General features: G+C 42.7%; 1 protein-coding gene across 1 annotated transcript in view; it reads left to right on the top strand.

Annotated features, from left to right (window-relative positions):
* Window positions 1–1,368: 1,368 nt before the first annotated feature.
* Window positions 1,369–25,431, top strand: part of FGF12 (fibroblast growth factor 12) — an 803,689-nt gene continuing 779,626 nt past the window's right edge. The window contains exons 1-2 of the mRNA XM_069727124.1: window positions 1,369–1,455; window positions 1,537–1,661. Of these exons, the coding sequence (XP_069583225.1) occupies window positions 1,649–1,661 (13 nt within the window). The 5' untranslated portion in view covers window positions 1,369–1,455; window positions 1,537–1,648. The remainder of the gene's footprint in view (window positions 1,456–1,536; window positions 1,662–25,431) is intronic.

The following is a 25,431-nucleotide window of genomic DNA, read 5'->3' as shown; positions in this document are numbered from 1 at the left end:
GGGCAGTGACTGTACGAAGCATCTTATGGGGCCATAACACTTGTGCAGCACTATAAGGGGCAGTGACTGTATGGATCATCTTATGGGGCCATAACAGTTGTGCAGCACTATAAGGGGCAGTGACTGTATGGATCATCTTATGGGGCCATAACACTTGTGCAGCACTATAAGGGGCAAGTGACTGTACGGAGCAACTTATGGGTCCATAACACTTGTGCAGCACTATAAGGGGCAAGTGACTGTACGGCGCATCTTATGGGGCCATAACACTTGTGCAGCACTATAAGGGGCAGTGACTGTATGGATCATCTTATGGGGCCATAACACTTGTGCAGCACTATAAGGGGTAAGTGGCTGTGCGGAGCATTTTATGGGGCCATAGCGCTTGTGCAGCACTATATAGGGCAAATATCTCTATGGAACAACTTATGGGGCCCTTATTAACCTTTATGCAGGATTACATGGGGCGTATTTTGTATGGAGCATCTTATGGAGTCCATCATAAACTGTATGAAGCATTATATGGGGCTCCTGATTCAATATGGATATTCAAAAACACTTAAACTACTGATGTCTCGATTAATTTTACTTTTATTGGTATCTATTTTTACTTTTGAAATTTACCGGTAGCTGCTGCATTTCCCATCCTAGGCTTATACTCGAGTCATTAAGTTTTCCCAGTTTTTTGTGACAAAATTAGGGGGGTCGGCTTATACTCGAGTATATACGGTAACTGGATTTGCGCTGCTAGGTTTTTTTTTTACATAAAACTCCAGGGTCAAGTGCGCGCCCCCGCTCCTCCATCCCTCCTTCCTGCCCCCCCCCCCCCTTTAGCAGGGACTGTGTGTGTGTGTGTGTTGGGGGGGGGAGGGGGGCGCCATTTCTTCGTTCGCCTCAGGCAGCAGAGAGGCTAGGTTCACCCCTGTCCATGTGTAATCCGTATTTTTCTCCCCACATAGACTTTCATTGCATTTTTTGCGCATTACGCTGACAAACACAGCATGCTTCGATTTTCTCAGCCCGTAAAATACGGACGAGAAATATACGGCTGATAGGAGCTGCCCCATAATCATTGGTCCGTGTGCAATGCGTTGTTTTTGCGCCTCTCATACGTCCGTAGTCCTCTCTAGTCTAGTCTGACTCTTCTGCCAGTTTAAGTCAGGGGGACATTCCCAGTCTGCTGCCCAGGCAGGGAGGACATCAGTGCTGGGCTGCCTGCTACAATCCCCTCTTGCAGTGAAGAATCCAGGCCATTTTTACCTTGTGCTCTGACTGACTAAACGCTACAGCACTACTTCCCAGGAAGGCTTGTGTAATGCTAGCGATAGGGGAGACTCTCGGGCATGCGCAGTGGCGCTCTTCTGGTACATAGCGAGGCTGGAGTGGGCAGAGCTGGCACTACACCTGCAGCACCACAGTCAGTGGACAGCTCCGCTCTGCAGCAGCACGACCCAGGTAACCGGCGCCCTGCCCGTGCCACAGCCCCCCTCCAGGCATTGTGCCCCCTTACCAATGTCCTCTGGTGCTTGCTTGCAGATCACGGGCTGCAGGGATCCGCCACACACAGCACCATTCCCAGAGAGGCTGCCAGGAGCATTCTGCGGCTTCCAAGTTCCCACAACTTCCAGGCACTTGACAAAGGGCAGCGATGGAGACCAAAGGTAGGAGAGGCTGGTGCCATGTGTGGTCTCGGGTGGGAGCAGAGCTGGAGACTGCAGTGCTGTGGGAAGATCACACACAGCCCAATGCAGCAGTGCTGGGCTGAGCAGCCATGGATCTGCCTGTGTCATTGCTGGCCTGTGCATCATTAATGTATGCAGTATGTCTCCATCACTGCCATAAAAGTTCCTGGGGAGACCCTCTACTTCCCCCAGTGCCAGCTTAGGCAGATTGCACCCAGCATACTGATTCTCCCTGGCACATGATGGCAGAGAAGCCTGTGCACTTAGATGATAAAAATGCAGTCTATGTACAGGATCAGGGTTGTCCGGTCCTGCGGTCACTCATCCATGTATGTGGAGTGAAGGCCATTATCACACGGGCCTGTATCTGGTCTTGAGAAGGTGTTTTCTTACATTTAGGATCAGGTAGATTTTTTTCCAGGATGGCTTCACCCCCTCCTTGTATACAGGCATAGCTCAGAATTACTATACAGAAGTATGGGCCTATATATATGGCGGTTTTCTGGGGAACACATCATAAAACATTTCTGATTTCTGCTATGTTTGTTCTTGTGTCTCAAATGCAGTTCGGTAAAAAAAAATTATGTAACCCCCCCCCTCCCACCCAAGCAAAAACTTGCAGTAGTAAGTTCTCCGATGAGAAACTGTACATGATCAGTCCTGAAGGTCACACACTAATACTGACGTGGTTAAGTCATCATATCAGAAGGGACAGCATGTAGAATCGTCACACAGAGACTTCACACACGATAATGGAGGCTCCTCGGATATCCCAGGATCCAGCCCATGAAATAGATTTCGCAACAGTTCAATGTTCACTACTGCACAGGGACTTCCACATGCACGTATCACGCCATCCACCATCAGCTATGCTGCCATTTAGGAATTGTCAATAACATAAAAGACCCACAAACTTTTGTGACTCCGACCTGACTCTTATGCCTTTGTTTACGTGCAGTCATCGGCGTGCAAAGAACCTGTGTCTGATTGTAGAGAAATGCAATCCAGAATTTGTATGACTTGCTATACCTTAAAGATTTATCACAGGAGATCGAGGAGAGGAGGTTCGGGTGTGCTCGAAGTAGCAATGTATTCCTTGTATGTTGTTTAAAAAAAAACTACAGAATGACTGTAATAACTTCGTAGTCCTTGGATTATTTTCAGATACTTCAGACTATTAAGAAATCAGGAACAAAACTGATCTTTTACTTCAAAGCTCGTCAGTGTTTTATTGTGCGTTATTTGGTAAATAAGAGACAGCGAAACTACAACCAACTAGGGTATGAAATAAGCAGAGAGGCCAATAATAATAATAATAATAATACTTCCAGATGTATCACTAAACATTCCCACACTTTACAGGATCTTTCATCGATTGACAGTCGTGTATGGATACAAGGTTCTGGATAAGCCGGCCGGTGCGTCCTGAAATGGGACATGAAATGTATTCAAAGAGTGATAATACGTTCTGATAATATCCATAAACATTTACAGTCATAATATTGAAAGTTTATGGCCTCTTCTATTTTATCTCAGTGTCACAAAACAAGCCCAGATGCATCTTTTTCATAACTTTGTATAGAATTATTATTGACAAAGTAAAGCACATGCATAAGTTACCATAGTAAAAAGCCATATAGATTCAGTATGGTTTGTGATATATGCGTTATATATATATATATTTTCTTTGTGGGAAAGTGGATGGGGTCTAAGCTGAGCATTCAGTCCAGGGTATTTTATGATGATGTAGTAAAATACTCAGTCAGGATACTGTATCTTGACATGAGTTCATTTCCTGGATTGATTCATCAATTATACATGTGCTATGTTGGATAGTTTGCATTTAGCACTAATGGAATATGGGAATACATATATTTATGTATATATCTTTTTTCTGACTGGTAACCTGCTGGTGTTCATCAAGGAGTGCTGGTTGCTGCATTCAGGGAAACTGAACCAATATGAGAGTCGTGAAGAGTGAACTGATGCTGACAAATGCAGTCAATACCTAAACATTTCATGTGTGACTGCAGGAGTCCCTACAGTAGTCTCCAGAGAGAATGAGTTCCAGCAATAGGTGATGCTTGGAATAAATTCTTACAGAAAGTTAGCTTCTGATCTTTACCCCTTTATTCCATCATTTTGTTAAGTATTGAGACAAAATCTCCCGTTACTACACTGCTGCTTCTATGTCAGTCCAGCATAGGGACAACGTTCATGTGAAGACCAAGCGACCAGTTTCTTGACATACCAGACTCAATCGTGACTTGACAAAACAAGCTCATTGTGCTGAAATGTGGTGAATTATGCGAAATGTCTAAACAATAGACCTTTCCTATAAATGGGTATTCCCATCTCATGAAGTGGTAGGATACTGCTAGGATATACCATCACTTTATAGTTCGTAAAGAATAGATCTGACCAATGGGACCTTACTGATCCTGAGAATATAGGGACTGTTGCACAGTCCTTGGTACCACTGGGCATGGGAACTGCGGCAGAGTTGCTTTATAATTAGTGTGGACATCTGCAGTGGAGGGGCCCTTCATCATGACGGCAGAAGAGAGACCCAGAAGTCAGACCCCCATTAATCATAAAGTGATGACATATCGGAGCAATATGCCATCTCAGTTTTTACTTGTTTTTGGTGTTTCCTTTCCACCTTTATAATCTAACCCCCCAATAGTTTCTCTCTAATACTTACAGTAATAATCACAAATATTAAAAAAATTGCTATTTTTACCTAGGGAATGTTACCTTTTCTTCTTATATTCATTTTTCCAAGAACATTTACTTCTACACTCTTCTTCTGAACACTCCGCTCAGCTAATTAGAGCATTCTCCAAGGCGCTGTCTGTTCTACGTTGATTGTTAGGTTCTTGCAAGATAGTTGCTACAGGATAAGAAAGTGTCTGGAAATGTCCAAGAGAAGCATATCATTCATATGCTGTTTTCTAGACAAAGAAGCACAGACAGGTTGAATGCGATGGACTTATGTCTTCTTTCAACCTTTATAGTTATATACGGTAGCTACGGCACATTTAAGATGAAGCTAGCCCTATTCCATTCTTGTAGAAGATTGTGTCTTGTTGTCTAACCTCCTATGTTTTCCGGTTTCTCACCTCTCGTGCCCTGAGCACTATTGCCGACGTCACTAGTCCTTGATCTCACCATGAGGATGATTTGTAACTCTTTCCGCTTACAGAGATGTGTAGAGTATTAAGTGAATGGGATGATGGACCACATTGCTTACCAGGCAGTATGTTTGTCTGCAATTGCTATAGATTTTTCTCCTTGGCCTTCTGGACATTTTTGCCTTGAGAACAGACTTCAGTAATGCTACTAATACATTGAAATGTCCATTAAACAGGATTAGAAAAAAGGTGCTGCTTAGTTTTTTCTTTTCCCCCAAATTTGTGCCACTCTTGTCCAGCTTTGTGGTATTTTAGGAAATGGGGTAAAGTTGTGATACCAGACCCAACTTGTGACAGAGTAGCAGCCATTCTGGAAAAAATAACTTATGACCCTCTACCACTCAACATTGGTACTATATACACAGACTACTAGCAATATTCTATTCAGCAAGCTATAAAAAATAAGAATAATTGTTGAGACTGATAATATTTGTATTCATATGCGGTATAGTATATATTATATATATATGATGCACTCCCAGGAGGCATTTTATCCCCTGATCCTTTTTAAATATGTCTGTAATTTAGTATATAGTGTAGTTGCATTACAATACTTTCCGATCGCCGACTTCCCAAGTTTTCCTCCTTTGCATCACATGACCGCTTGCCTTTGCAGGTCACACTTGGACTGCTGTGTGGTACGGTACTGCTTCCACAAGTGTAAGACTATAGGCCTCAGAAGGCCTCAGAGCAGGGCTCCATAGATTACACTGCGAAAGGGTCTTCCGGTCTACAAATAAACCCCTGTGTGATCTGATTGAGAAGAGGACTGTAGCTGTAAATCAGGGAAGTCGGCCATTACTAAGCATTTTAATGTACTTACATTACATTATAGACTTAATTACAAAGTATTAGGGGAAAATATTTTTGCTGTAACTGCTTCCTTAATATAACATCTGACATTGTAACACATAGTTTATATGGATTAGATTGTAATAACAATGGGAAACAGTCAGCTCCAAGAGCGGAAGGGTTCACATATCTCTTATAGTTAAATGCCGACCCATCAAAATCAGTTTGAGGATCTCAAATGGTCCACTGGACGTTATGTGAGTCTTATCAGTTTGTAATCCTGGACAAGACATGTAGTCCGAAGTCCATACATAACCTGTCCATATGTGCTATTTTCTTCCTTTTCTGTTTATAGGCTATCATTTTTAGAGGTGCTTTGTTATTTTCAGCTTGCGTGTTTATTGGGATTAATATTTCTGCAGTGCTGGGACAGACTTTTCTAGAACTCTATAATTAGTGTAAACTTAGACTAGACATTTATAAAATATGCAATATTTATCCAAGTGGCTCATGCAGTGAGATAAATTTGGTGCATTTTTAATCTGCCTAGTCTAAGTAATTGGCTACTTTTGTGCAAAAAATTTAACAAAATGTTGGCATAGTTCTGGCACAAAGTGTCACACAGCCCCGGACCTTTGTTGGACCAATTGGTAAAACGGTCTAAAACAACGAATGTACCATATGTATGAAGGCATGGAAGATAAAATTGTAGAGCAAATTAATCCTGCATAGTGGCATATTTAGCTGAGTAAATCTGCCTCAATGTCTATTAGCATCCTGATTTTGTTGGGTATTCATGGCACTCTGCCTGGAAACTTTAGTAGGTTTTATTCCTACTCCATGGAGCAACTTTAGCAATCCCTATGCAGATGTTTGCCATGCTGGTTCACATATTGGTTTCTTTGAATCATTGTTAAAGGTGTTTTTTTCCAGTACTTTTATTTTAATGACCTGTTACCAGCTTCGGCGGTAACAACCAGATGTATACAGTGTACAAACTAGAATGCCACAGCTTCATATATTGTTTAATGGCCACTGCCAGGTATTGCAGATTAGCTCGTACACCTCAACCGTGAGCAGATCATAAACTGTACCTCCCACTAACAAGCAGCTGTAATCTGTGAGGAAGCTTGGCAACAAATATTCCGTTTCCATGTAACGCCACAACAGGTAGGAAAAAGTTCTTTCACTTTACCTATCCAAATCAATGGGAATTCTGTGTAATGCAGAATGGTGGATTTCCTGGAGCAAGAGTGACTGGGGATAGATTATTCAAATTAAAGGTGATATTTTTCATAGTTGGCATCGCATTTATTCTGTGCTATGCCTTAAAAAGAGGGATGCGGGGCCACTGAAAATAGGCACAGCCAATGTGCAACATCATACTCCAATCGTGCCAAAACATTTGCGCAAATTTCTGCCACAAAGTAAGCCAACAAATAGATGCTGCAAATGTAGAGGTGGTAGTCTAAAGATGTGCTAAATTTCGTAGACAGAATGAACCACTTTAATAAAAAGTTTGCATTGTCCAAAATTCAGACCGTATGCATAAATATGCCCCACTGTTCATGGACCATATCTAGTCTGGCCAAAAGATGAGGATGAACTGGAGACCCAATTCTATTTCATCTGAATTTCCCAGTTGGGTATAGTATTCCACAATTCTGTTGTATCTTTTGCCAAAATTGGCGTACATTGAGCTTACAAAAATGTTCACGTATTTTAGACACTTTCACGTTTACCTCAAAAGTACCTACAATAGTGGATGTGACTTGGGCTGCATTTTAACAAGGTTGTCCACTACTTTAACTTTGATTGCTTTTCTGGAATAGTGGCCACAGTTGGGTAAAGCACATCCGCCCCCTATTGATTTGAATAGGGGACGGATGTGCAGTACTCAGTCGTAGCCACTGTAGAATTGACAGTGCTCACTACCCAGCTCCGTAAATGAGCAGTTCTGGATGCTGCCAACAACGCGAACGGCTGATCGGCGGTTGGATCGAGTGTCGGACTCCCACCAATCAGACATTGATGACTTACCATAAGGATGAGCAATCACTGTTAAAGTAGTGGATAGCTGTTGTGAATTCAACCTACTGTCTCCTTCCCCATAATCCTGTAGAATGTAAGCCCGCAAGGGCAGGGTCCTCGCCCCTCTGTATCAGTCCGTCATTGTTAGTTTGTTTACTGTATGTGATATTTGTAACTTGTATGTAACCCCTTCTCATGTACAGCACCATGGAATCAATGGTGCTATATAAATAAATAATAATAATAATAATAATTCTGTTGTCAAGCTCCCTCCTGTCGTCATGAATGGTACTTCGGCTGGTTCTGTCCATGGGCTTCCTCTGGTGGTTGTGAGTGGAGCTGCGGTTTCTGAGTTTCCTTCCACAGGTGACGAGGTTAATTCGTTAGCTGGCTGCTCTATTTAACTCCACTTAGATCATTGCTCCATGCCACCTGTCAATGTTCCAGTATTGGTCTAGTTCTCTCCTGGATCGTTCTTGTGACCTGTCTTCCCAGCAGAAGCTAAGTTCCTGCTTGTTTTTCTCTGGTTTGCTATTTTTCTGTCCAGCTTGCTATTTTGATTTTTGTCTTGCTTGCTGGAAGCTCTGGGACGCAGAGGGAGCGCCTCCGCGCCGTGAGTCGGTGCGGAGGGTCTTTTTGCGCCCTCTGCGTGGTCTTTTTGTAGTTTTTTGTGCTGACCGCAAAGTTACCTTTCCTATCCTCTGTCTGTTCAGTAAGTCGGGCCTCACTTTGCTAAATCTATTTCATCTCTGTGTTTGTAATTTTCATCTTTACTCACAGTCATTATATGTGGGGGGCTGCCTTTTCCTTTGCGGAATTTCTCTGAGGCAAGGTAGGCTTTAATTTTCTATCTCTAGGGCTAGCTAGTTTCTTAGGCTGTGTCGAGTTGCATAGGGAGCGTTAGGAGCAATCCACGGCTATTTCTAGTGTGTGTGATAGGATTAGGGATTGCGGTCAGCAGAGTTCCCACGTCTCAGAGCTCGTCCTATAGTATTAGTAACTATCAGGTCATTCCGTGTGCTCTTAACCACCAGGTCCATTATTGTCCTTACCACCAGGTCATAACAGTACAGGTGGCCCAAAGTATTAATGCATCTCAATAGAGGGATAAGAGAAGTTCTGAGACCATTTTTTTTTCTTTGCACTGTGTTTTGCCTTTCTTTTCCCCTAGACCTCTGGGTGGTTCAGGATACAGGTGTAGATATGGACATTCAAGGTCTGTCCTCTTGTATGCATAATCTCACTGCAAGGGTACAAAACATTCAAGATTTTGTGGTTCAGAATCCGATGTTAGAGCCTAGGATTCCTATTCCTGATTTGTTTTTTGGGGATAGATCTAAGTTTCTGAATTTCAAAAATAATTGTAAATTGTTTCTTGCTTTGAAACCTCGCTCCTCAGGTGACCCTGTTCAACAAGTGAAAATCATTATTTCTTTGTTACGTGGCGACCCTCAAGACTGGGCATTTTCCCTTGCGCCAGGAGATCCGGCATTGCGTGATGTTGATGCGTTTTTTCTGGCGCTCGGATTGCTTTATGATGAACCTAATTCAGTGGATCAGGCAGAGAAAATCTTGCTGGCTCTGTGTCAGGGTCAGGATGAGTTAGAAATATATTGTCAGAAGTTTAGGAAGTGGTCTGTACTCACTCAGTGGAATGAATGTGCCCTGGCAGCAATTTTCAGAAAGGGTCTCTCTGAAGCCCTTAAGGATGTCATGGTGGGATTTCCCATGCCTGCTGGTCTGAAAGAGTCTATGTCCTCGGCCATTCAGATCGATCGACGCTTGCGTGAGCGTAAAGCTGTGCACCATTTGGCGGTATTATCTGAGCATAGACCTGAGCCTATGCAATGTGATAGAACTTTGACCAGAGCTGAACGGCAAGAACACAGACGTCGGAATGGGCTATGTTTTTACTGTGGTGATTCCACTCATGCTATCTCCGATTGTCCTAAGCGCACTAAGCGTTTCGCTAGGTCTGCTACCATTGGTACGGTACAGTCGAAATTTCTTTTGTCCGTTACTCTGACTTGCTCTTTGTCATCCTATTCTGTTATGGCATTTGTGGATTCAGGCGCTGCCCTGAATTTGATGGACTTGGAGTTTGCTAGGCGCTGTGGTTTTTTCTTGGAGCCCTTGCAGTATCCTATTCCATTGAGAGGAATTGATGCTACGCCTTTGGCCAAGAATAAGCCTCAGTACTGGACCCAATTGACCATGTGCATGGCTCCTGCACATCAGGAGGATATTTGCTTTTTGGTGTTGCATAATCTGCATGATGTGGTCGTTTTGGGGTTGCCATGGCTACAGGTCCATAATCCAGTATTGGATTGGAAATCTATGTCTGTGTCCAGCTGGGGTTGTCAGGGGGTACATGGTGTTGTTCCATTTTTGTCTATTTCGTCATCCACCCCTTCTGAAGTCCCGGAGTTTTTGTCGGATTACCGGGATGTATTTGATTAGCCCAAATCCAGTGCCCTACCTCCCCATAGGGATTGCGATTGTGCTATCAATTTGATTCCTGGTAGTAAGTTTCCTAAGGGCCGACTGTTCAATTTATCTGTGCCAGAGCACACCGCTATGCGGAGTTATGTAAAGGAATCCTTGGAGAAGGGTCATATTCGCCCGTCGTCGTCACCATTGGGAGCAGGGTTCTTTTTTTGGCCAAGAAGGATGGTTCTTTGAGACCTTGTATTGATTACCGCCTTCTTAATAAGATCACAGTCAAATTTCAGTACCCTTTGCCGCTGCTGTCGGATTTATTTGCTCGGATTAAGGGGGCTAGTTGGTTCACCAAGATAGATCTTCGTGGTGCGTATAATCTTGAGCGTATTAAACAGGGCGATGAATGGAAAACAGCATTTAATACGCCCGAGGGCCATTTTGAGTACCTGGTTATGCCATTCGGGCTTTCCAATACTCCATCAGTATTTCAGTCCTTTATGCATGACATCTTCCGAGAGTACCTGAATAAATTCCTGATTGTATATTTTTATGATATTTTGGTCTTCTCGGATGATTGGGAGTCTCACGTGAAGCAGGTCAGAATGGTGTTCCAGGTCCTTCGTGCAAATTCTTTGTTTGTGAAGGGGTCAAAGTGTCTCTTTGGAGTTCAGAAGGTTTCATTTTTGGGTTTCATTTTTTCCCCTTCTACTATCGAGATGGACCCTGTTAAAGTCCAGGCCATTTATGATTGGACTCAGCCGACATCTGTGAAGAGTCTGCAAAAGTTCCTGGGCTTTGCTAATTTTTATCGTCGCTTCATCAGTAATTTTTCTAGTGTTGCTAAACCGTTGACTGATTTGACCAAGAAGGGTGCTGATGTGGTCAATTGGTCTTCTGCGGCTGTGTCAGCTTTTCAGGAGTTGAAGCGTCGTTTTTCTTCTGCCCCTGTGTTGTGCCAGCCAGATGTTTCGCTTCCGTTTCAGGTCGAGGTTGATGCTTCTGAGATTGGAGCAGGGGCTGTTTTGTCGCAAAGAAGTTCTGATGGCTCGGTGATGAAACCATGTGCCTTCTTTTCTAGAAAGTTTTCGCCTGCTGAGCGCAATTATGATGTTGGCAATCGAGAGTTGTTGGCCATGAAGTGGGCATTCGAGGAGTGGCGTCATTGGCTTGAAGGAGCCAAGCATCGTGTGGTGGTCTTGACGGATCACAAGAATTTGACTTATCTCGAGTCTGCCAAACGGTTGAATCCTAGACAGGCTCGTTGGTCGCTATTTTTCTCCCGTTTTGATTTTGTGGTTTCGTACCTTCCAGGCTCTAAGAATGTGAAGGCTGATGCCCTGTCAAGGAGTTTTGTGCCCGACTCTCCGGGTGTTCCTGAGCCGGCGGGTATTCTCAAAGAGGGGGTAATTTTGTCTGCCATCTCCCCTGATTTGCGGTGGGTGCTGCAAAAATTTCAGGCTGATAGACCTGACCGTTGCCCAGCGGAGAAACTGTTTGTCCCTGATAAATGGACTAGTAGAGTTATCTCTGAGGTTCATTGTTTGGTGTTGGCTGGTCATCCTGGAATCTTTGGTACCAGAGATTTGGTGGCTAGATCCTTTTGGTGGCCGTCTTTGTCGCGGGATGTGCGTTCTTTTGTGCAGTCCTGTGGGACTTGTGCTCGGGCTAAGCCCTGCTGTTCTCGTGCCAGTGGGTTGCTTTTGCCCTTGCCGGTCCTGAAGAGGCCCTGGACGCATATCTCTATGGATTTTATTTCGGATCTCCCTGTCTCTCAAAAAATGTCGATGTATACAATAAACTTGGCACTCAAAACGGTAGTAAGGTGAAGTTAATCAGCTTTATTGCAAGTCCCAGATACAGTTTCGACAGTTAAACGTTTTCGGTCCCACCGGACCTTCTTCAGAACAATTTCCAATTTATCTGGTAGTGGTGCTAAATGGTATGAGGTAAGATTGAAGCTGGTTAAGCTGGTTACAACGTGTGGAAGGAAAAATCACCTTCTTACGCGAAACTGTGGAGTAATGCAATAAATGAGAAAACGAAAGGGCTCTAGGCGAACTAAGTCGCTAATGGAGTCTGTGGCCCATAATCAGGGTGAGGAGCTCAGATATGCGTGGCACCGGATCGCCAGAGAGGGACGCACTGTGGGTCCTCGACTTCGTGTTGGGGATTTGGTTTGGTTGTCGTCTCGTTATGTTCCTATGAAGGTTTCCTCTCCTAAGTTTAAGCCTCGTTTCATTGGTCCGTATAAGATTTCTGAGGTTCTCAATCCTGTGTCGTTTCGTTTGACCCTTCCAGCTTCTTTTGCCATCCATAATGTATTCCATAGGTCATTGTTGCGGAGATACGTGGCGCCTGTGGTTCCATCCGTTGATCCTCCTGCCCCGGTGTTGGTTGAGGGGGAGTTGGAGTATGTGGTGGAGAAGATTTTGGATTCTCGTATTTCGAGACGGAAACTCCAGTACCTGGTCAAGTGGAAGGCTTATGGTCAGGAAGATAATTCCTGGGTCTTTGCCTCCGATGTTCATGCTGCCGATCTGGTTCGTGCCTTTCATTTGGCTCGTCCTGGTCGGCCTGGGGGCTCTGGTGAGGGTTCGGTGACCCCTCCTCAAGGGGGGGTACTGTTGTGAATTCTGTTGTCAAGCTCCCTCCTGTGGTCATGAATGGTACTTCGGCTGGTTCTGTCCATGGGCTTCCTCTGGTGGTTGTGAGTGGAGCTGCGGCTTCTGAGTTTCCTTCCACAGGTGACGAGGTTAATTCGTTAGCTGGCTGCTCTATTTAACTCCACTTAGATCATTGCTCCATGCCACCTGTCAATGTTCCAGAATTGGTCTAGTTCTCTCCTGGATCGTTTTTGTGACCTGTCTTCCCAGCAGAAGCTAAGTTCCTGCTTGTTTTTCTCTGGTTTGCTATTTTTCTGTCCAGCTTGCTATTTTGATTTTTGTCTTGCTTGCTGGAAGCTCTGGGACGCAGAGGGAGCGCCTCCGCGCCGTGAGTCGGTGCGGAGGGTCTTTTTGCACCCTCTGCGTGGTCTTTTTGTAGTTTTTTGTGCTGACCGCAAAGTTACCTTTCCTATCCTCTGTCTGTTCAGTAAGTCGGGCCTCACTTTGCTAAATCTATTTCATCTCTGTGTTTGTAATTTTCATCTTTACTCACAGTCATTATATGTGGGGGGCTGCCTTTTCCTTTGGGGAATTTCTCTGAGGCAAGGTAGGCTTTATTTTTCTATCTCTAGGGCTAAGCTAGTTTCTTAGGCTGTGTCGAGTTGCATAGGGAGCGTTAGGAGCAATCCACGGCTATTTCTAGTGTGTGTGATAGGATTAGGGATTGCGGTCAGCAGAGTTCCCACGTCTCAGAGCTCGTCCTATATTATTAGTAACTATCAGGTCATTCCGTGTGCTGTTAAAGGGAACCTGTCACCCCGTTTTTTGAGATTGAGCTATAAATACTGTTAAATAGGGCCTGCGCTGTGTGTTCCTATAGTGTATGTAGTGTACCCCGATTCCCCACCTATGCTGAGATATAACTTACCAAAGTCGCCGTTTTCGCCTGTCAATCAGGCTGGTCAGGTCGGGAGGGCGTGGTGACATCGCTGGTTCTTCCTCAGCTTTACGTTGGTGGCGTAGTGGCGTAGTGGTGAACAAGCAGCGCGCGATCTGCGCTGTAATCCCTTGCATCGGTGGGGGCGGCCATCTTCCTGGGGCCGCGCGTGCGCAGATCGAGTGCTCTGCTGCACGGGGCTTCAGGAAAATGGCCGCGGGATGCCGCGCGTGCGCATTAGAGATCGCGGCGGCCATTTTCCCAAAGCCGAGATGCAAACTCGGCTTTGGGAAAATGGCCGCCGCGATCTCTAATGCGCACGCGCGGCATCCCGCGGCCATTTTCCTGAAGCCCCGTGCAGCAGAGCACTCGATCTGCGCACGCGCGGCCCCAGGAAGATGGCCGCCCCCACCGATGCAAGGGATTACAGCGCAGATCGCGCGCTGCTTGTTCACCACTACGTCACTACGCCACCAACGTAAAGCTGAGGAAGAACCAGCGATGTCACCACGCCCTCCCGACCTGACCAGCCTGATTGACAGGCGAAAACAGCGACTTTGGTAAGTTATATCTCAGCATAGGTGGGGAATCGGGGTACACTACATACACTATAGTAACACACAGCGCAGGCCCTATTTAACAGTATTTATAGCTCAATCTCAAAAAACGGGGTGACAGGTTCCCTTTAACCACCAGGTCCATTGTTGTCCTTACCACCAGGTCATAACAGATAGCCTCTTTAATGTCCTTTTGAGTGTTAGTTCAAAGAGGAAACCCCAAAATTATTAAAATATATCTTTTATTTCCAATCTACTAAAATACTGGTGCACTCAAAAAAATATATATACCATCACCAATCAAAAAACACATGATAGAAAAGGCAAACAGGAGGTGCCTGGCCCTTATGCTAAAACTCAACAGCACCCTTCCTGGCAGTGGAGGTTGGTACCCTAAACCTGCGCAATGGCGCCCCCGCTCACCGTCGACTATCCCTTCTAGCCCCTACAAAACCCTATACTAAGGGTATAGAAAAACACTGGGACAACTGAGGTAGGTATTAGATGAATAAGACAAATAAGGGCCTGATGGAATGTACAGACCCTTATCTGACCCTACCTTACAGCGGAGGTTGGCACCCTATAAACAATAAACGACAAATGGCAACCTGCTCCTTGACGGCTATCCCAAGACTCGCCCTGCTAGGATATTATTAAAGGACATGTATATAAGAAATGTGGCATGAAAGAGGGTCATTAAGACCATGGGCCTTTTATGTTAATTAGTGAAGGGCCTTGATAATTTGGAGATGCAGGAAAAACATTGATACACATTATTAACTAATACAAAGTGTGGCAGTCATACTTAAAGATAATTTAATAATCATATTGAATCCCCTAACAGCCAAAAAGGAGGCAATAGAGGCAGAACTCCCCCAAACAGTTAAAACCCATACGAATACCTCAAAAATAATCCTGCATTTTGAAAACTCCACAGCCCATATAACACCAATTGCCCACAGAAATGTATATATAAACAATAAACTCGACTCGTTTCCCCTCTACCTGAGGTTCTTCAGGATTATACAGTGGGGCAAAAAAGTATTTAGTCAGTCAGCAATAGTGCAAGTTCCACCACTTAAAAAGATGAGAGGCGTCTGTAATTTACATCATAGGTAGACCTCAACTAGGGGAGACAAACTGAGGAAAAAAAATCCAGAAAATCACATTGTCTGTTTTTTTATCATTTTTTTTGCATATTATGGTGGAAAATAAGTATTTGGTCAGAAACAAACAATCAAGATTTCTGGCTCTCACAGACCTGTAACTTCTTTAAGAGTCTCCTCTTTCCTCCACTCATTACCTGTAGTAATGGCACCTGTTTAAACTTGTTATCAGTATAAAAAGACACCTATGCACACCCTCAAACAGTCTGACTCCAAACTCCACTATGGTGAAGACCAAAGAGCTGTCAAAGGACGCCAGAAACAAAATTGTAGCCCTGCACCAGGCTGGGAAGACTGAATCTGCAATAGCCAACCAGCTTGGAGTGAAGAAATCAACAGTGGGAGCAATAATTAGAAAATGGAAGACATACAAGACCACTGATAATCTCCCTCGATCTGGGGCTCCACGCAAAATCCCACCCCGTGGGGTCAGAATGATCACAAGAACGGTGAGCAAAAATCCCAGAACCACGCGGGGGGACCTAGTGAATGAACTGCAGAGAGCTGGGACCAATGTAACAAGGCCTACCATAAGTAACACACTACGCCACCATGGACTCAGATCCTGCAGTGCCAGACGTGTCCCACTGCTTAAGCCAGTACATGTCCGGGCCCGTCTGAAGTTTGCTAGAGAGCATTTGGATGATCCAGAGGAGTTTTGGGAGAATGTCCTATGGTCTGATGAAATCAAACTGGAACTGTTTGGTAGAAACACAACTTGTCGTGTTTGGAGGAAAAAGAATACTGAGTTGCATCCATCAAACACCATACCTACTGTAAAGCATGGTGGTGGAAACATCATGCTTTGGGGCTGTTTCTCTGCAAAGGGGCCAGGACGACTGATCCGGGTACATGTATTGTGAGATTTTGAGTGCAAACCTCCTTCCATCAGCAAGGGCATTGAAGATGAAACGTGGCTGGGTCTTTCAACATGACAATGATCCAAAGCACACCGCCAGGGCAATGAAGGAGTGGCTTCGTAAGAAGCATTTCAAGGTCTTGGAGTGGCCTAGCCAGATCTCAACCCTATAGAAAACCTTTGGAGGGAGTTGAAAGTCCGTGTTGCCAAGCGAAAAGCCAAAAACATCACTGCTCTAGAGGAGATCTGCATGGAGGACTGGGCCAACATACCAACAACAGTGTGTGGCAACCTTGTGAAGACTTACAGAAAACGTTTGACCTCTGTCATTGCCAACAAAGGATATATTACAAAGTATTGAGATGAAATTTTGTTTCTGACCAAATACTTATTTTCCACCATAATATGCAAATAAAATGATAAAAAAAACAGACAATGTGATTTTCTGGATTTTTTTTTCTCAGTTTGTCTCCCATAGTTGAGGTCTACCTATGATGTAAATTACAGACGCCTCTCATCTTTTTAAGTGGTGGAACTTGCACTATTGCTGACTGACTAAATACTTTTTTGCCCCACCGTATATACACATATCAATATGCTACTTAGCTTATTTATTTCAATGTATGTAGCGATACAGATCCTCAGCACATAGGATGGGTCCCCTCTCGATATCGTGCCTGAGGTAAAGTGCCCAGTAAGCCCAAATATATAGACTCTCTCAATTACCAGATATAAAGCACATGGATTATTTAGCGTGTGTGTCACATACCGAAGACTCTTACCGCACATCCAGTGTTCCTGCGAATAGCACAGGTGCGGAAGTAGACTCTGCTCTCTTCGTCTTGGTGGCGCCCCCAGATATTATTCTGGGGGGCATTACATTGATGATATTTTCATTTTATGGACAGGGGATGCTCTCTCCTTTGGGAGATTTATTAAAGAACTGAATGTCAATGATATAGGCTTAAGGTTCACGTCAGAGATTGATTTGAATTCCATCAATTTCCTGGATGTCACCACTGGGAAGGATGGAGAGGGCCATTTACAAACTAACATCTTCAGAAAACCAACTTCCACCAACAATTTGCTTAGATGGAGTAAAATAGAATTGAGAGTCCTCAGTGGTTGATACCTTTTATTGGCTAACTGAAAAGATGGTAACAAACTGCAAGCTTTTGAGACTACACAGGTCTCTTCATCAGGCAAAGACTAAAGCAAATAAATCTTAGATGGAGTAGTCATCATCCTTTCAGCCTCAGAAGGGGGATCCCTAAGGGTCAGTATTTGAGAGCTAGGAGAAATTGTTCCCCTGACCAATCCTTTTATTGTGAGGCACATAACCTTAGGGATAGATTTACGGAGGGGGGGGGGTATCCCAAAAACATCCTTTATGAAGCATTGGACAAGTTGAATCAACACCAAGGACTAACCTCCTCCAATCTAGACCGAAGGAGTGTTCAGACCACCTTCTGAGGTTGATCGGCAATTTTGATGACTGCTAACAGGAAGTAAAAGGCATTATCAACAAATACTGGCATGTTTTGTTGGCAGATTCGGATATAGTGGATTGTCTGCCCCAAACACCTGCTATTATCTTTAGAAGAGGTAGGTCTCTTAGGGATTAGTTGGTCCATAGTACCTTTACCCTCCCCAAGAAAAGCGGAACGTGGTTAGATAGGAGGCAATCCGGAACTTTTAGGTGTGGAAATTGTTCATTCTGTGACTTTGTGACTGGTAGACAGTTCACCAGCTTGAGTACTGGACAAATATTTAACAACAGGCATTTTGCAAGTTGTAAGACAAATGGTCTAATCTATCTTTTTACTTGCACATGTCCGCTCATTTATGTTGGGAAGACAATCAGGGAGCTTAGGAGAAGGATTGGTGATGACATTGGGGACATCAGACATGCCAGGGACATCCCCATCTCTAGCCATGTACATGAGGTACACAGTAGTGATCTTAGGTCCTTTTCTTTTTGTGTCATTGAAGTCGTTTTGAATGTTACCATGTTTTTGCCACCTAATCTGAGTAGCGTAATGTAGCAAGAGAGACCCTAATTCGAGTGATGTATCACTTACTTGACTGCTTCCTCTTCTTTCCATAAAATCACTCATTTATCAGAAGGAGATTATCACTATAGGACTAGTAAACTAGTATAGTTCTCTATATTCATGAGTTGTGTATAAACCCGCTCCCACCACTGATTGACAGAGATATGCTTATGCACAGTGTGCACAGTATGCTGCCAATCAGTGGTGTAGGTGGGGTTATACAGAGCTCAGCATTCAGAGATCTGTTAGACCTACAGCAGAGAAAACAGGCAAGCAGCCCAGTAAGGGACAGACTGCTGGAATATCTATCCCCACATCATGCTTCTCTCAGATGGGCTAGCAAAAACCTGGTGATAGATTCCCTTTAAAGGCAGGAAGCTCAGTATAGTTCCAGTTATTCCATCATGCTTATTACTATTTCTCAGAATATGAACCCAATAGCTGGCCCCAGCGCTTGCCCGGGTGTTGACACTGGCCGGGGAGCTGAGGATGCAGGAGCGCCCTGTTTTCAGGTTGTTTAGAGCAGAGTAGTGCCACTGTCTATGAATCAGTGAGAATGAGAGGTACTGCGTATGTAGACTTATCGTACTTTGATTCTATTTTATAAGGAAAGGAGCCTAGTTCTAATATAATATATGTTCATCCATTACTTAACAGGTGAAAGTTTCTATTTTGTAGTTAAGTACTAGTGATGAGCGAGTATACTCATTGCTCGGGTTTTACCGAGCACGCTCGGGTGACCTCCGAGTATTTGTTATTGCTCGGAGATATAGTTTTCATCCCCTCAGTTGCATGATTTACTGCTTCCAGATACGCTGAATACATGTGAGGAATGCCTGTTTGTTAGGGAATTCCCACATGTATTCAGCTTATCTGGAAGCCGTAAATCATGCAACTGAGGTGACAAAAACTATATCTCCGAGCAACAACAGATACTCGGAGGACACCCGAGCAACGAGTACACTCGCTCATCACTATTAAGTACGGTACATCAAAATATCTGAACTCTGGGTGAAAACGTAAACCAGCCAAAGAAATAAACTTCAGATCAAATGAGCCAGGACAAGAATAGCAGATTTCAAAGTCAGATGGACGATATAATCTAAGTTTGTGGGCGACATTAATATAAGATGAAACGCTATCATTTGTTAACAAAATCCTTTTTGTAGACTGCATAGATACTGTAATAATGTAAAGTTTAAAGTATAAAATGTTCCATAACAAGTGGATGCCAGACTTACAAGTTCTTACAGATACGTACTTTCTCACTATTCCTCTTGGTTTGAGATATTCAGAAATGATTGGTAAGTAGAGAACGTCCTGAAATTTGATTTGGGTAGATCCACTCAATTCAGGGAGGGAAGGTGGGAGGTTTGATTTTCATTGAATAAGATCAGTGAAAATTGAATCTGCTGAGAAGTTATAAAATAATAATTCGAGAAATGTGATTGACTATTTATACAGACCGAGAAGCAGAGGACCATGCAGAAGAATCAGTGTTGGCACATGAGAAAGGAGAAGAGGCAAGGATAAGAGTTTATTGTTTTAATCCCTTTGTGGTCCGCAGAATCCAGCAAAATGGAGGCATGCTGGCCACCATTTTCCTGAATTCTCACAAAACAAACCCCCAAAAATTCAGATTCCTGAAAATCTAACTTTTTGTGGAAACTCGTAGCAAATTAATTTTATTCACAATCAATTCATTCATCTCTAATGGCATGATGACCAGCATTAAAGATAAAATGAGTTACTCATAGCACCCAAAAGAGCAAAGTAAGGGTTTTCTATTTGTTTTATTTTTAAGGACAATTCATCTTGCATGACTTATCTTGAGATATCATGAGCCCATAAATATTATGGTAAGTCATACATCAGTAGTAGGTGCAGCAATAGAAAAGCATAAATAGTAGGAATTGGGCATACTGCAGGAATAAGAATGGCACTATGAGGATAAGTAGAGAAAAATTAAAAGAAATTAGAAGGCAGAGGCTGAACACGTGTGAGGCTCTTTTTTTAAGAATGTGATGTACTTTTTGCTGTGTCTGGTTTTTTTATTGTTATTTCCTACCTTTTGACTTTAAACGTGCAACAAGTTCTGAAATGATTCTTATTTGTTTGATTGTTTTACATGACAAAAATCTTCCATCTGAGCACACAAACTTGTAAGGGTGCCCAAACTTTTACATTTCCCTTTTTGTATTTTGAAAATGTAAAAGATGAAAAAAATAAAAATAAATATATATATATATATCGATATATATCGATATATATAGATATATATCTATATGCATAGATATATATCTATTTAGATATCTATATATACATAAATTTCACCTAAAATACAAAGGAAATGTGTCATCTTTAACTGTAGTCATTTTAGAGATCATTTAATCTTCAACTTGCTTAACTGTTCACAATAACAGTAATTTTGACCAAACTTTTACATGCTATATATGCTATATGCTGTATATTTATATATGCTACATATATTTGTATATGCGTGCAATCTGTGTCATTAAATATTGCCATTAGCTAAATTGTAAGATTATAGGTAATGGTTCTTCATATATAATCACATTGATCATTACTTGTGGTTGGGTTGTAGTGCAGGGTATATTCTTGGTATTTCAAACATCTCAGATTAGATTAGTGGGCCTGCATGACTCAGATCAGACTGTCTCTTGTTATTCCCTGATGTATGGAGCTTGTTTCAAGGAAACTGCTGATTTATTAAACACAGTTAGAGGGCTGTTTGCCTGTTCTATGCCTGACATGAAATTCTGCCACTTATGCCATGTTGTGAGCTTTGCATATGTCTATTTTACAGTTTGTCTAACTACCTACCTCTATAAATGGTGTACATATTAAGCTACTTGCACCTTAAATTTGGTGGTTTGGGTTAAGGAGTAATCACGGCATATGGTTTAATTGATTTTTTTCTCATAAATATTTTTATTGTATTATTTTTTTAATCTTTTTTTAAATAACTAAAAAAAAAGCCTTTAATATTCTATTTTGACACTGTCAGAAAAAGTTGATATATCCAGCTTCCTGTGGCTCACGTTAGATATGTCTAATATCTACATATATACAGGCTACTTCAGTGAGAAGAAATATGTCATTATTACAACGTGGACCAGTTGATGTCAGCTCTATTAAACTGGTGGAATCCGAGAAACGGTAAAATAACACTATATACACAGAAAAGGCTCTGTATACATGTCTCGTGAGGAGGACGCTGTACTCCACCACTTCTTGGGGACTGTAATTAACCTTCATTCACTGTAGTGAGGTGTATACACTTTGTTGTACTGTGTATATAGTAATTCTAGGAAGAAACTGCATGTCTGTAATATGGCCGTACCAGGGAAGGTTTTATTAATTTAAAAAAGTGTAAAGCAAGCTACACTCTTCAGAAAAAAACCAAGCACTATTTATATGTATGTCAATTTAATTAATGTAGCTAAAATTACATACATGAAAGGTTTCACTTAAGGTATGTGAAAATGATCAGTAAACGCTGCAGGTTGGACACTGCGTACTTGTGCAGCGTCCAACACACATTGGCTAGATGTTACAGCATAGTGAATGGGATTCCAAAAAATCCTGTGCCCACTATTCGTCCACAGATGTCCGCTGAGACGGATGTGCGGCGTGTCTCTTCAGACCACAGCAAGTCAGTTTCTCCTATAGAGATGCTAGCCTCCACAAGAGAAATTTCACCAATTAGTGCCAAGATGCAACCGTCCCAGCTGAAAACCACTGGTGAATGAAAAAAGGCGCAAATTCTGACGTGCGTTTTCTGCCTAGAAATGCAGAATCTGCACAGAAAATTCCACAGTCAAATCTGCAACTTATGCATCTATCCTTAGATGCTGAGAGTGCAGCTTCATTCAATAGTGGTGACATTATCACGGCCGGCCTGAACTGAGGTGACCTCTGGATAGTGGGAAAAAGCCGGTGATTATGTCACTGCTGGTGAATGATGCTGCGCTCTCAGCATCTCATTCACCAGTGGGTCTTCAGCCGGGACGGTCACATCTTGGCACTATCTTCGTTGAAAACTATTTAGCCCCCAGACTTGGCTTGCAGCGTGGGACACAACAACGGACAGGTATGGTATATTGTTGGTTTATTATTTTACTTTTATTACAGGAGATCGAGGGCATCGGGTAATTAAGTGTTACAGTAAGTATGGTTTAATTTAGAACATTAAAGTAGTCTGTGTAATTTTTTCAAATAAAGGATTTTATTTTGGCCGAGTCTTTCTTTAACATTACAACTATTGGAATAGTAATGGATGGGTTTCTTATAGACACCTCTCCATTACTAAGCCGTGGGCTTGATGTTACCTGAAAGGTGACATCAACCCCACAAATATTACCCCACTTGCCACCGCTACAGGGCAAGTGGGAGGAGCCGGGTAAAGCACCAGAAAGGCGCATCTAATAGATGCACCTTTACTGGGCAGCTGTGGGCTGATGTTTTTAGGCTGGGGGGCCTATATCAATAGCCCCTTACCAGTCTGAAAATAGCAGCCCCAGCTGTGAGCTTTAGCATGGCTGGTTGTCAAAAATGTGGGGGACCTCACGACATTTTTTAAATTATTTATTTAAATAATTAAAAAAAAACAGCGTGGGGACCCCTCTATTCTTGATAACCAACCTTGCAGAAGCTGACAGCTGGGGGTTGCAGCCCCCAGCTGTGAGTTTTTTCTGGTTGGTTAATAAAATGGGGAACCCACATCGGGTTTTTAATTTATTTCCGAACGATCACAGCTGGCGGCAGTGGAATACCCCTATCATCTGCACCTACTGTCACTGTTATTAGCGACAGCAGGTTTCGGATGATGGAGGTAACAGTCCGTAAAGCCCCCACCTGCAGTCATTCGGACTTTAATATAATGATCATCATTCTCCTCTGCTCGCCGTCAGTGCAGGAGAGAATGATGACGACCGGCTTCAGCACCAGCTGCCGAGGAACAGCGCTTACTGTAGCTCTTCTTCCCCGGCAGCTGTCTGTGTGGTACTGATGCGGCACATGGGTGGCACACGTTTGCCACACGTGCGCCACATGTAGTGCACGCATGCACACACGGACATAGATATCTCCAGTACCGTTTTTTCCGGTACCGAAAATATATCGACATGTGAAACCGACCTAACAGGCAGTCTTATTGGATATTTAAACTACCCACCCTGTCACCTGAAGATCTCAATGAATGTATAGACAACACTGATCAGTGAGGATTTGCTTGGATACTAATATTGTAAACTGTACAATTTGTTGCCCTTTATACTCAAATTGTTATAGGGACTAATATATATATATATATATATATATATATATATATATATATATATATATATATACCTATATTCTTATTAAAATAATTTTTTAGTGTGTTTTGAGGTGAACCTAGGAATTTTAAATGTTATTAACATTGTATGTAAACTTTTAACACATGTCAATTATTGTGATTGAAGGCTATCCAATCATTAAAATGATACCTGGGGTGATGAAATCCGTCTTTTGGTTGTTGTTTAATCTTTATTTTCAGTTTTAAATTAATGATATGCTCGTGTTGTGGGGCGACCTGTGGGTGGTCTTTATGTGGTGCTCTGCTTACATATTAATCTGTATGGCTTGTGACAGGTCACTGATCCCTCAGTGACCTGCCCCCTATTTTACATAATGAATATTCTATATATTGAAAAAAAAACATGTAACATGTGCCTATAATTCTTTTATTTGATGCTAGAAATAAATTAATAAAAAAAAAACTGTCTCAAAATCGGATTACCGATAGATGCTGCTGCGCAGGGGCGACCAGCGCCATCTTAGTGGAGACAGTTTTTTTTCTCTAGCAAGATGATGCCATGGGTTTTTTTATGAATTTATTTATAGCATCAAGTAAAATAATTATATGCACATTTTACATGGATCCGTGACCTATCACAAGCCATACAGATGAATACCTAAGCAGAGCACCACATAAAACCGCCCACAGGCTGCCCCGGAGCATGAGCATATCATTAGCAAAACTGAAAATAGTTAAACAACCACAAGATGGATTTCATCAACAAAGGTATCATTTTAATCTGTAGAACAGCGCCAACCTGACACTGTGTGTAGGTTACTGTGCACAATCCTGCTGATAGGTTCCCTTTAAGGTTGTGATATCATTATGCATAGTACAAATGACAGCATGTATTACTCAGTTTGTATCACCCTGATGAAGGAGCTGGACTGGCTCCGTAATGCGTAGCTTAATAATAATTATTTTAATAAGAAAAGAACACTCTCCCTACATCATTGGCAGTGCTTTTGGAAGGTCATTTTTTACTTATATTTTTATCCTGAGCACAAACAGATGTTATTTTAAATCCATTGTGATGACTGAGTTATTTTTAATGCATCTTAATTAAACAAAACTACAGCAGAAAGACGTAGTTACTTACCGGTAATGGGATTTCTCAGAGCCCATGACAGCACCACGGAGAGAGGGGATCTGCCCTTCAAGGACAGGAAACCTACAGATAAAAAAGAGTGGTACCTCTCCCTTGCATCAGTTGGTTTAAAGAGAACTAGAGGACATCCAAGTTATTACAATAACAAACATCTTAATTATAATGCTTATAAGAAAACACCCTGTGACCTATATATAAATGACACACAAACAAAAGAGCGTGCTCACCCACACATGATGGGAGGGAATGTAAGGGTGCTGTCATGGGCTCTGAGAAATCCTGTTACTGGTAAGTAACTACATCTTTCTCCTTCCCAATGACAGCACCATGGAGAGATTTGCATAGAATTATATTTTAGGGAGAGACCACAGCCTGAAGAACACTTCTCCCAAAGATGAGATCAGAGGAAGAGGTTAAATCAAGCCAGTAGTGTTTGTAAAAAGTAGAAGGAGATCCTGTGGCAGCCTTACAGACCTGTTCTATAGAAACCTCTGACTTCTCTGTCTCCGCCCAAGAGGTTGCCACCGCTTTCTAGAGTGAGCTCTCAATCCCTCCGGAACAACATTCCCACTTGACGAATAGGCCAACGAGATTGCATCCCTTATCCACCTTGCCAATGTGCCTTTTGAGGCTTTGAGCTTTTT

The sequence above is a fragment of the Ranitomeya imitator genome, chromosome 5 (assembly GCF_032444005.1).
Source record: "Ranitomeya imitator isolate aRanImi1 chromosome 5, aRanImi1.pri, whole genome shotgun sequence".
Lineage (NCBI taxonomy): Eukaryota > Metazoa > Chordata > Amphibia > Anura > Dendrobatidae > Ranitomeya > Ranitomeya imitator.
Note: the sequence above shows the minus strand (reverse complement) of the source record. Positions and strands in the feature narration are given on the sequence as shown.